Here is a 12,573-nt window from a genome sequence, read left to right as displayed (position 1 = left end):
ACAAGGTAGTTTTTTGAGAAGTATGGTATGTCCTTTTTCCTGAGGAAAAGATTTAGCTGTGTAAAATATTTAATTGTCTTTATTTAAAAAAATAAATGAAGACATGCTTTAAAAGTTGTGATTGACAGTTAAGTTCAGTTGCTATAGCTGGTTTAATCTATGAACTGCTAACAGCCATGGTCTTATTGTAGGTACTCTTTTGAATCAGCATTTTGAAGAGGTTACTTTTGGGTACTTTTTTTTCCCCCTGCTGATGTTGACTTTACTGATGGCTTGTGTTATTATTGTACTTGTAGAACGTAAAAGATACTTTGGATAAACTTGGGGATCAGATTGCAGTCATACATGAGAAGCAGCCTGATGTTATTCTGGAAGCATCTGGACCTGAGGCGATACAAATAGGAGATGCACTAACCCAGCTGAATGCGGAATGGGACAGAATTAATCGGATGTACAATGATCGGAAGTGGTAAGTCAAGGGTGTTTGGTGTTTGTGACCTAGTGGTAAATATTTTATCCTGGAACTTAAGTGTTGTACAAACATACTCGGACAATGAAGGTAAAGTTTGGGAATAATCAACTGCAGTATGTCAGTATTACAGATTAATTGCCAGAATTATTGAACATTGAAACAGTTACCATGCAAATAGTAGTTTGGGTATTTTTATAGAGATAATTTTTACTTAATAGTGTAGAATATTTTGTTCATAAAACGTAAAGCTTTTGTAAGGGTATTGCAAAGAAAAGTTCCAGCAGCAAAACATTGAGTGAGAAATATTTTAACGAAGAATTCAAAGCTCATGGTCCTTTTGGAGGAGGGAGGGAACTTGCAAGGAAAGGTCTTTAAAATATAGCTTAGAATCATAGAATATCCTGAGTTGGAAGGGACCCACAAGGATCATTGAGTTCAGCTCCTGTGTATGATAGTTGCTAATATCTCGGTTGTAAATAGTCAAGGATGAAAGATTACTGTATTACACTGTTTTGTATTTGAGAGAACGAGAGTAAATGCTCAAGAAAAATGCTGCATTTCCTGTTTTCTTTCCAAAAAAATATCAAATAACTGTGATATCATTTATCCCCAAAAGTGTGTATGTGTGGGAAATATAACTTAAACTTTAATTTATACAGAAGATATTCTAAACCAGAAAATGTCTTATCTGCAACATCTTTAAGTGTTCAAAAAAAAACTCTATACCACCTTGTCACACTTGGAAAATGTGTGTCAGAAAGGCATAGACTGGCTCTGCAAGAGTTTTGAGCTGGAAGTAGTGGAGGTATGTGTTCAGGAATTTACCAATAAGCTGAAGATACAGCACAAACAGTAGTAGATACTGGGATTACTGCTATGCAAAAAACCTTTATGACTGAAAATGGTTATATGAAAGTTAAGATTAAATGCAAATTTTCATACTGGAGTTACATTTGCTTTTTAATGTTAATGTAAATAAGGTGATGGTTGATGCAGTTCTGCAGAGTACAATGTAATGTCGAGCCATCTTCACTTGTGTATTTTGAAGAGATGCTTTTAAGGAAGCAAGTGTCATGTAAGCTGCAGAGCACTGGGGTGTATGTAAGAGAACAAAATTGGTTGGTGTCATTATCTGAGCAGGGACTTCAGGAAGTTCTTGGCCACTGGATCAGTAAAGCATCAAGACTTCTAATGCATCAGTGTCATTTCACTGTGTTTTAATTTGAGAATAGTGTTGCCAGCTGGGTATCACTTTGGTTTCTTGCTGGCTGCCACTGGTCACCTGATACACTTGGAGACAAGTGCTCCAGAACCTGGTACCTGTCTATATTTAAATGCCTGCAGCTATTTTTGTTGCCTTCATAGGTACAAGGCACACTAGGCTTTAGTTATGCCTTTTGTCCCCTGTAACTTAATTTAACATTATTATCCTTTTGTAAGTATCAATAACATTTCATTTACTACTAAAGCTTCATTTCATTAAGTAGTCAGGGTTAACCAGAAACCTAATCTTCCCATTGAAGAAGGTAACTGTATCAAAGAGTAACTTCAGTGTTTTTGATTAGCTGGCAAAATACAACAAATCACTCCCTTAGTTGGTTCACTGAGTACAAATTAATCTTGAACTTCCTAACATTTGTAAAGCTTTGCATCTTAATGAGAATATTATTGGGCATGATTTTCATACAAAAGGGACTGCTAAAGCTAGAATGGTATGTAACTTCTTAAATAAATTTAAGTGCTACAATTTTAATGGGAGGATGTATTTTGATTAATGAAGACAGTTTTAGCATCGATGTTAAAACACTATTTTGGTATTAGTATTCCTAAACCTTTTCTGTTATTGAGAAGTTACTGTTTATTTTTGTTGTTGTTGTTGTTGTTTGTTTTATTTTAAACTAAAAGTCCTTGTTTTTTCCGTTCTTGCCCTAAGTATAAGAAAGAAGACTAGAAAACTCCATCTCCTTAATAACCTCTGGCTTTTTCCTATTTCTGGGGTGCATGGAGATTTTGGCAGAATTAATAGAAACAGCATCTGAAGTCTTTTGCAAAAGACTGATTTAGTATTCAGAAGTAGTAATGATTTTGTGATTGAGTACCAGCTAAGTAGTTAAACCTTGTATAAAAGCTCAGATATAGCCAAACAAGTTTAATTCAACTGCATTTAGCAAGGCTTTTAAGGGCTCAACTAAATCCGATTGACTCCAGTTTAAGTTAAACACATGTAAAATAAAACGTGTGGTTTCTTTTTGTATGTGATTGTGTGTGTGTGTCTGTATATGTACAGACCTAACGACTCGTTGAGCTGTATGAAACAATGCTGGTTTGCTTGTTCTGCTGCTTCTGCCATAGGCTTTCCACCAGAGCTACAAGCGCTGGTAGTTTGGGAATGAGCTGTGGTTAGGAAGTAAGGCCTTCCCTTCGAGGAGGCTGGATGTAGCCAAATCTTGGTGCTGTAGTGACAGGACTTTGGGGCTTTAATCTTTCAGCTGAGGCAGTCTGTGTGGCGAAACAGCAGCAGGTGTGTCTGGCTCAAAACGGGAGCCAGAAACTTCAGCTGGGTGCGCAAAATGCTGTTGGAGCTGTAGGCAGGAAATGGAAACTGCAGGATTTAAAGCTTTGTATCTTCAATGTTCTCCTTGTAAAATTTTAAAATTCTAGATTCTGGAAAAAGTCATGTGCGCCAAACTCCCCCAGAAATGTTCATTTTGAAGGAAGCCATTAAAGTATTCTTTTAAACTATCTCAAGTGCTTAGAATTTGAGGGGAGGCCTCATCGCAGTCTACAACCTCCTCGCGAGGGGGAGTGGAGAGGCAGGTGACCTATTCTCCGTTATCACCAGTGACAGGACCCGCGGGAACGGTGTCAAGCTGAGGCACAGGAAGTTTAGGCTGGACATCAGGAAGAGGTTCTTCACCGTGAGGGTGGTCGCACGCTGGAACAGGCTCCCCAGTGAAGTAGTCACTGCACCGAGCCTGTCTGAATTTAAGAAGAGATTGGACTGTGCACTTAGTCACATGGTCTGAACTTTTGGGTAGACCTGTGCGGTGTCAAGAGTTGGACTTGATGATCCTTATGGGTCCCTTCCAACTCGGGATGTTCTATGATTCTGTGAATATCTCTTCTCATTAAGTGTGAAATTAGATACAATCCTGAGACAATATGTTCAGTTAAAGCTTGTAAAATGTAGCTGAGAAGTTAAAGGAGAATGAGATTGGGGGTCAATCTACAGATTGGTCTAATGTATTGCGCTGAGGTATGCGTAAGTAGCTGAAGTGGTATAACTAGGAAATAGGGTCAGAAAAAATGATGTAGAGATTTTCTTAGGCTTTCTTCTTTATTAGAATAAGTCCGTGTGAAGAATGATAACAATAAAAAAAAAAGCCCTGTACGTACCAGGAAATACGGATAATCCTTGATAAAAACGAGATAACAATTTTGATGAAAATAATCTCATTAGAACTCTGGGATTGCTGAATTTAACTAGTGAAGAAAATAAATGCAACATAGCTCTTTCAAGCCTGATTTCAGATACATTTGTTGTTATACTGCTAAGTTCAGATTACATTTGTATCTACACAGTAACCCTGGAGTCTTTGCTGTTGAAATTGTTTAAGAAAAAAAGTAATGGGCTGCAGATGAGGTCTTTCCTCCCCTCACATCAGCAAGGACCCTCTGATTCTCAGGACACTTGGCCTCCTATGTCATTAAAGAAAGCTGTTTTTATTACTGGGGAATGGGATACTATCTAGTCTGCAAGAGTTGATGTAGGTCTCATGTTTTGTCTTGAGTCTCTTGAGACATCTGTCCTATTTGTTCTGTAATTGCTAACGTTTTGTTAGGGATCAATAAATTGAAAACGAGTCTCTCGCTATACCTTTCTGACATGGTTTTCTTATTTAATGTTCACGGACTGTTGTTTGTTGGTTTGTTAACATTGTAGACCTCTCACTTAATTAAAAACAACTTTCTGACTATAGCAATTCAGCCTTTTCCATACTTGAAAATGTTACCCTTTGAGTTAAGCCGCACATTAATTTGAGGCTGCAAATACGGTAATAATAGCAGAATGCATGGGAAATCGTTGGATTCAATTATAGGAGAACTACTTGTGCAGGTCTACTGGTAATACAGTCAGTTCTGTATAGTCAAAATCACCTTTCACTTATTAAATTCCAGGCACTAGCACTGCACAGTTTATAAATTAGAAAAAAAAAATAATCTGAGCGATTAATCATATTTCATGTTTCGTGCTGTCTGATATCCGAACTGCTTTATAATAAAGAAAAAAGGTTCTGCAGACCAATTTGTTGCAGCTAGTCAATCTTTATTTTTCTAAGTGATAGAAACAAAAGTTCACTTAGGACTGCCTTTTTTCCTTTAGCTGGGGGTTAATGACAGTTTGTGCTGTGGGCTTTTACCAGCTAATACTACGTCAGGGAGCCCTCAGTACTGGGACTTGATTATCCAAGCTATATGCTAGTCTTTCTGTTATGCAAGGCAAGTTGTATGGAATTCTTAAATATCACTAGAACGGAAATCTTATTTTTTTTTTCCACTGAAACATTTGGATAATTTTTCAACACTTTGTTTTCAAACAGTTGCTTTGATAGAGCGATTGAAGCGTGGAGGCAGTTCCACTGTGATCTCAATGACCTCTCCCAGTGGATAACGGAAGCCGAAGGGTTATTAGCTGATGCCCATGGTCCAGATGGCAGCCTGGATCTGCAGACAGCTGGGCTGCATCAGCAGGTACGTACAATATGCCCAGAAACTGGGCAAGCTGGAAAATCTACATTTTTTTGTCTGAAACTGTAGTTTTCTATGTAGATGTCTACTGTTAAGACCGTGCAATTATGTAATTTTCAATTCCAGTTTAAAATGATTCATGGGGAAGATCAAGACTCCAGCTTATAGTATGATGACTCCTATTGTGGAAGGTTTTGAGATAATTTGATAATGCAAATGTTGGCATAATTTTTGTTGTTTCGTTACAGCTTTAAAATTATGTTAATCAGTTAAGAAATGCAGCACATTATTTCATTTACTTCCTACTCATAATTAAAGAAAAAAGAACCCAATTATGGTCAATTATAACTTACCAAATTATATATTTTTAAACTAATTAATTTTCAAGATCCTGCTTCATATAAGTAATCCAGAAAATTAGAAAATTTCAGTTATGGGTGCCATAGATTTGACTGTTTCAGACTTCAATTCTACAATTTAATTCCCTGACATTTCTCTGGATCCTCGTTATAGAAGAGCAGGCTTTTCTGTTTAACTAAACTACACCCTGTTAAATAAAGGGAAGAAAACATAAGTTTAAGAATCACATATTATTTTTATTTTGTGAGAAATGGCTATCCAAGTGTTATCCTAACGTACAGTTTGTATTTATCCTTGTTACTGCTTGGAGTTTTTTTCTAGGGCATTTCCTGTCTCTTTCTTGAATTACCTTTTTTCTATCCTAGCTGCAGAGATATTTGTACTAACAATGTAAGCTTTTTATGGTTGTTAAGGATATTTGAAGGTTTGATTCTGACAACTTCTGACTTCCTTCAGTTTCATGGATTTGTTGTCATGTCTGGGGAGCATAGATATAATTATCCTAGCTAAAATACCATTAAGTTATAGAAATAGTCATGGCCATGGCTTATGAGAAGAAGTGCTTAAAAAAATTCTCACCATCTGTTAGCAGTACTAGAAAGTGCTGTACATTAAAAGGAAAGGAATCAAAAGTGAGTGTGAATTCTGACACTGGATTAAATGAATTCTTGTGATCCTAAGTAGTATTCAGCAGCCTATTATGTATCATTACCTCTTTTTATGACGCTCATTAGAAAATTAAACCAGATTTAACAACAGACTTTTAATTACGTAAATCAACAGCATCCAATTTTAAGTGAGATGGCTTTAAGTGCCTGTTCCAGTAAAATAATACGTACCCAGGATTCATTCTGCATGTTATGAACCACAGATCAAAGTCGCTTCAGGTCAGTAATAAAATTCTGTGTCACTTTTATGCTTTTGACAGGAACTTGAAGAGGGAGTCAGCAGCCATCAGACCAGTGTTTCGGCATTGAACAGAACTGGGGAAGGGATCATACAGAAGCTCTCTGCTACAGATGGGAGCTTCCTGCAGGAGAAGCTGGCAGGTCTGAATAGGCGCTGGAAAGCAATCACTGCGGAGGTCATGGATAGACAGCAGAGGTAATAAGTTAATCAGAAATTTGGATGTCTAACCAGATGCGATGAGGAGAATCTCATTTAGAAGACTCTAGGAGAGTAGGAGGGGTAGCGCATTCTATGGCATGCTGCCATTAATTTACATTTTCCTGACATTCAGACCTCTTTTTATTGTTTGATTTGAACCATCTCCTAGAACAGATTCCTCATAAATGCAGCTGCAATTTACTGCCTAGTAAGTCAGTGTTTAACACAACCCACCGAATGAAAACCACAGAAACTCTTAATATTTTCCTTTGTTTTCACAATCACTTCATTGCTAAGCCAGACAGTTTTTTTGGAAGGAACACACATCTAGTTTCTCTGGCTGAAGCTGAACTGTAAGTACATTGCCTTGATTTCTGCTTTTGCATTGTCAAAGATAGGCTAGTTAAAACAACTGAATTATGGAGTTCAAGAACAATACTACAAAACAAAAGCTTTAGGTTTGTGTTTACTACAGTTTAATTAAGCTGACTAGGTATATTCTGAACAAAATGAAGATCACTTGTGAAAAGAAGTCTTAAATTTCCTTCAGAAGATCGAAGTGCAAAGTTTTCTGAGATGAATACACACATTTTCAGTGTACCTGAGAATACAAGGTTCTCCCCTCAATTCTCAATGTTAAAGAAATCTATTTCGATAAATCCCTGGAACGGATAGTTATTTTTGGAGTTATTAATATGGTCATATAGATACATATTTTAATATTTTGTGATACATTGAAGAACAGAATAAGATTTTTTGTAATTATTTTAGTTTGAGAAGTTCTATTAAAGCTATGTGTGATTTAGGGATTTTTTTTCCCTTGGAAGGTCTAGGGACATTTCTGATATTTTCACAAACATTGGTCTTATTGTGGCTTTAAATGATTAGGCCTGAAAGTGTTGTCATTACTGTCACTCACGTTTAATGTTTGCTACAGACTTTTAAAAGTCCATTTTGTGACTTTGGAACTGAAATTTATCTATTCTTAAGGTGGTAGTATTATTTTGAAAGTATGTAGCATTTTAATGATGTGACTAGAATTAATTCTTTAAAGTTATCTGGCAACTGAAAAACACGCAACTGTTAATCAGATGCAGGAATGGCATGCCATGTTCACTGCAGAAGTGCAGGTGGATTTTTTGTTTTCATTTTTAAGGCTAAAAGGAGAGAATCAGCAGTTGATAGATTACAGAAAGAAGCTCGATGAGCTGCGTTGCTGGTTGGAAAATGCAGAGAATGCTCTGGACACGAGATTTACATTCAACCATGAAGAAAACTTGCGAGAAATACAGGTAAGATCCATTAGTGTCTGTGTGTATGCATGTGTGTTTGACTTACCCAAGCAAGGAGCATCTCAATAATGAAGTCAGGTCAAGTTGATAACTACGTTATCTAGCCAGATGATGGTGGCTGTTTCAGAAAATGAGAAATAAATATAAAACCGATACAATTATTAAGTGGAATTTTACTCAGGGTGATATCTACAAGTCTACTTAATCCTTGTGAAAACTTCAGCAAAAAGCCAATAGAAACCGACAAGTTTCTAAGATGGGTGAGCATGCGCCATTGTCAGTTTACTGGGCAGCTTTAATACTTTGTGTTGCATGTTTAAGATTTTATTTAACCTGCTGTTTAGTCTTGTAAAGATTTTGGTCATTTTGTGTTACTTAGATGCATATGCGCATTTGTATTTTTCCTGTTTGTGTCTGGCTTTGACAGCAAAATAACTTCGGTTCTAGGATGGGTGAAAGAGAATGCTTCTGGAATCCTAGAAAGAATGGGAGGAATAGTCAGTCTCACAAACCTGCTTTACTCTTTTTTTTTTTTAATGAATAATATAAAAAAAAGTCTACTGCTAGATAAAATTGGGTGGAAAACCTTCAAATTACAACAAATGTGTATAAATGATGTAAATTAGTTGCTGTTGTTTGCCTAAACAAGTTCAGTCTTTTATATCAAATGAGTAGTGGCTAACTAGCTTTCATGAAAATTTATTTTTTTCTTGTGGTCCACCTTAACGTAGATGCCTGAAGTGAAAGGTAGAACTAGATTAAGGGGAGATGGGGGGGAAATTTGCTAGAGAAACACTGACAGTTATTAAGTGCCGTATTCAGCCCTACTACGGCAGGAACGTTGCATGGGATTACGGTTATGCATATTAAGGGAAGGTGAGTTCGCAGTAGAAAGCTACTGGTGAGATTACTGGGCTATTCAGGAGCGTGAACTCCTCATATGTAAAGAAACTCAGAGAGCTCACCTTGTTTTGTCCAGTCAAATAAAGAACAATGAGAACAGACCCAGTGATGACAAGATAAAAAAAAAAAAAGGGAGATGAGCTATTATTAAAAGGTACTATTGGGGAAGTGGAAATAACAGATGTTAACTGATCAGTCAGGAATAATTACAATATGGGAATGACAAGGAGATTTCTAAATAAAGGTTCTGAAACACCTAAGAGGTTATAGTATATGGAAGGGAAAAAAAATCAAAAAACACCCACTTTTAAAAAAAATAAACCCTTGAAAACTTAGTAAAGGCACTATATTGGAGTGGATAGGCGTAATGTATACTTGCTATTGTAATTTGTTTATTCCAGTGCTTAAAGACAAAATTTGTGATTTCTGCTCCACAGTGCTTTTGGTCTATGGGCAAATAATAGCATAATTATGTTAAAGTTGATGGGAAGTGCATGCAAGCATAACCTTCTTTTTGTAGGATCTATCCTGTACTTTCATCTTTAAAGAGAAAGATGACTTTGGGAAGTTGATCAAAATCAAATTGTAAGGTTATGTTTAGTTTTTAAATATCTTTAGAGCACATTTTGTTGAGAAGAAATTACCTTGTGATGGTAGTGATCTACCATGTACTTGTGTAACAGGAGTGGGCCCTTAGGTTTTATTTTTTTTAAACTATGGCAGGCAATAATTTTGGTTGACAACATGTAGCATTTTGGATACATGGTACATCCAGAGGTGATCAAACAGAAGCATCTTGTGAGATGAGAATCACTGTGTGTGATATGAGGCTGTGTAGGTACCTTGGCTATTATATTTGTAGCTTTATGGGTGTTTTCCAGTTAGCAAAAAGTGTTGATGTTTCAATAAAATTTCCAAACATAGCATAGAATCAAAAACAAACATAAAACACACTTTTTTGTCACACATTTCAAGGGAAAATTCTAAATATTGGAGTAAAAGGAAAACTTTTTTGCCTGTTACTGTTTAAGCATGTGTGTGTTTTGGCTTCAGTCCAAAACTCTTCTGTCCGTTTTAGGTCTTAAATGAAGAGATGGAAGTACAGGGAGACAAACTGGAATGGTTGAACAGAACTGAACCCGAAGTTATTCTGGATAAAAATGTCAGTCTTCAGGAGAAAAACAAACTTTCTGATAGCCTGCAGTCCCTCAATGTGAGATGGAATAAGGTATGCATTTCTTCGGCATTTTTACCTGAGGCTGAAAATACAGTGGTGTACTTAGGGTTTTGGTTTCACATGTATGTGTGACATGTAAAATGTCTTGGAAGCTGTGCATGTGTGTTGACGGAATGGTCTCCCAGGCGGGAATTCTTAATCCATGTCCATATCAAAACCCTTGTGGACATTTTTTCCATCAGAATAAGTTGGTTTAATTTAGTTTTTAATTAAGGGTGTTTTTTGTATTGACTTTCTTTCAAACAGCTGAGTTAAAAATATTTACAGTCATAGAATTATAGAATGGTTTGGTTTGGAACAGACCTTGAAGATGATCTAGTTCCAACTCCTCTGATCGGCAGGAATAGCAGTTAAAGTTGCCTAAAGCATGATCCAACTTGGCCTTAAATATTTCCAGGGATTGAGGCATCCATGACTTCTCTGGGCAACCTGTTCCAGTGCCTCACACTCTAGTAAAGAGTGTAAAGAATTTCTTTGTACTGTCTAATCTAAACCTAATTTTTTTTGTTTAAAACTGTTACCCCCTTGTCCTTTCACTATGCTCCCTGATAAAGAGTCTCTCCTCATCTTTTCTGTAGGCCACCTTTAAGTACTAGAAGGCTGCTGTAGGGTCTTCTCAGAGCCTTCTCTTCTCTAGGCTAAATAATGCCATCTATCTCAGCATCTCATTACAGAAGAGGTGTTCCAGCCCTCTGATTATCTTCATGGACCTCTTCGGACCCATTTGAACTGTTCCATGTCTCTCCTGTGCTGGGCGTCCCAGAGTTGGATGCGGTACTCCACTTCTTTTGTTGCAGCCCAGGATACAGTTGGCATTCTGGGCTGCTGGTGCAAACTCAGCTCAGGTTCAGTTTTCCCTCCACCAGTACCCCCAACTCCTTCTCCACAGGGCTTCCCTTAATCCACTCATTGCCCAGCCTGTATTCATGATTGGGATTGCCCCAGCCCAGGTGCAGACCTTGTACTTGGCCTTGTTGAACTTCATGAGGCTCACACAGGCCAACCTGTCAGAGTCCCTCTGGATGGCATCCCTTCCCTCCAGCATGTTGACTGTGCAACTCAACTTAGCGTCATCCACAAACTTGCTGACAGTGCGCTCAGTCCCACTGTCCATGTTGCTGACAAAGGTGTATTAAATAGTATCAATCCCAATACAGACCCCTGAGGGATACCACTCATCACTGGTTTTCACCTGGACATCAAGCCAGTGTCTGCAACTCTATGAACGTGGCCATCCAGCCAATTTCACTTGTTTGAGTCAAACACTAGCATTAGTTTGAAATTGAGAGTGTCACAATAAATCTTCACTTTATAGGAAAGTTGAATATTTGCAGCTGCTAAGAGGAAAACGAAGCTGAGGTAAAGCTCCTTGAGAAAATCCTCAGTTGAGTGTGTCTGGGATTCTTCTTGAAAATAGGTGGTGTAAATTAAACACTGTAGTGAACTGAACCAATTTGATCTCACATACTGACCTAACAGAAGAAAAGAACTCATTGGTTAAAGAAAATTGGATTTTTTTTTTTCAAGTGGAGCTTGGAGAGCCAGGTGAAAAAAGGCATAGAATTATTTGGGATTTATAGTATGTATAAGGGAGGTAAGAATTTGCTGGGCTTTTGATATTTTTAAATTTTGTTTTTTAACCCAGCCAGACATGGAAAATAGGGGTTTTATTTTTTCCTTTGTATATTGCTTTTCAGTCACTCACTTCTAGAAACTGCAAGCCAATTTATTTTCACTACAATAGGGTTACTTTTTTTTGTTATTAATTACCTATTTCTCTACTTTTCTGTTGGTGATGACAGCAAAACATCATAATTCATTTGAAGTGTACTCAAATAATGAGTCATAGCTTTGTTACCTAGGCAGTAAAATCCACGCAAACGGTCTATCTAAAAACTTCATTTATTTCTCCAAGATTTAGGTAAGGCACTGGAAAACTTTGGAATAACAAACACACTGAGTACCTCTTGGCATTTTTATTTCTTTAAAGTTATATTCTGAAAAACTTCAATGAAATATGAAACATACTGTTGTAGCAAATGTGATATAGAACATTTTGTGTGTTGTGATACACAATTTTTTGTTATTAATATAGATTTTTCTTACTGTTTTTGTTCTCTCTGCTGGACTGTAGGTGTTCAGAGAAGTGCCTGACAGACTGAGAGAACTAGAGGCGTTTGTTGGGCAGACTCATCTTGTTTCACAGACGAAGCCTTCTGGTGAGTGACCGGTCCTTCTGTTTTGCTTAGTTGTTTTGAGTTTAATCCTTGGATGATTTTTTTTCTAACAGCAATCTAAAAAGGAAAACCTTCCTGTGAACTTAGGTGGAAATAAGAAATGTTACCCATCACGTGGGCCTACCTTCATGTTAGTAGGAGAGATAGGAACCATCTGGGCAGTAAAAAAGGCACTCAGGTTTTGGGGGTGTTCTTTGTCGTTCCCCTAAATGTGTT

The 12,573-nt window shown here is 37.1% G+C and overlaps 1 protein-coding gene across 4 annotated transcripts in view; it reads left to right on the top strand.

Annotated features, from left to right (window-relative positions):
• Positions 1–12,573, top strand: part of UTRN (utrophin) — a gene marked incomplete at its 3' end in the record, with an annotated part of 371,669 nt that overhangs the window by 131,615 nt on the left and 227,481 nt on the right. For all 4 annotated transcript variants that reach the window (XM_083828444.1, XM_083828443.1, XM_083828445.1 and 1 more), the window contains 6 exons: positions 297–469; positions 5,074–5,224; positions 6,510–6,685; positions 7,845–7,980; positions 9,962–10,111; positions 12,255–12,339. In XM_083828444.1, the coding sequence (XP_083684570.1) occupies positions 297–469; positions 5,074–5,224; positions 6,510–6,685; positions 7,845–7,980; positions 9,962–10,111; positions 12,255–12,339 (871 nt within the window). The remainder of the gene's footprint in view (positions 1–296; positions 470–5,073; positions 5,225–6,509; positions 6,686–7,844; positions 7,981–9,961; positions 10,112–12,254; positions 12,340–12,573) is intronic.

The sequence above is a fragment of the Anser anser genome (genome assembly GCF_964211835.1).
Source record: "Anser anser genome assembly, chromosome: 3".
NCBI classification, from domain to species: domain Eukaryota; kingdom Metazoa; phylum Chordata; class Aves; order Anseriformes; family Anatidae; genus Anser; species Anser anser.
Note: the sequence above shows the minus strand (reverse complement) of the source record. Positions and strands in the feature narration are given on the sequence as shown.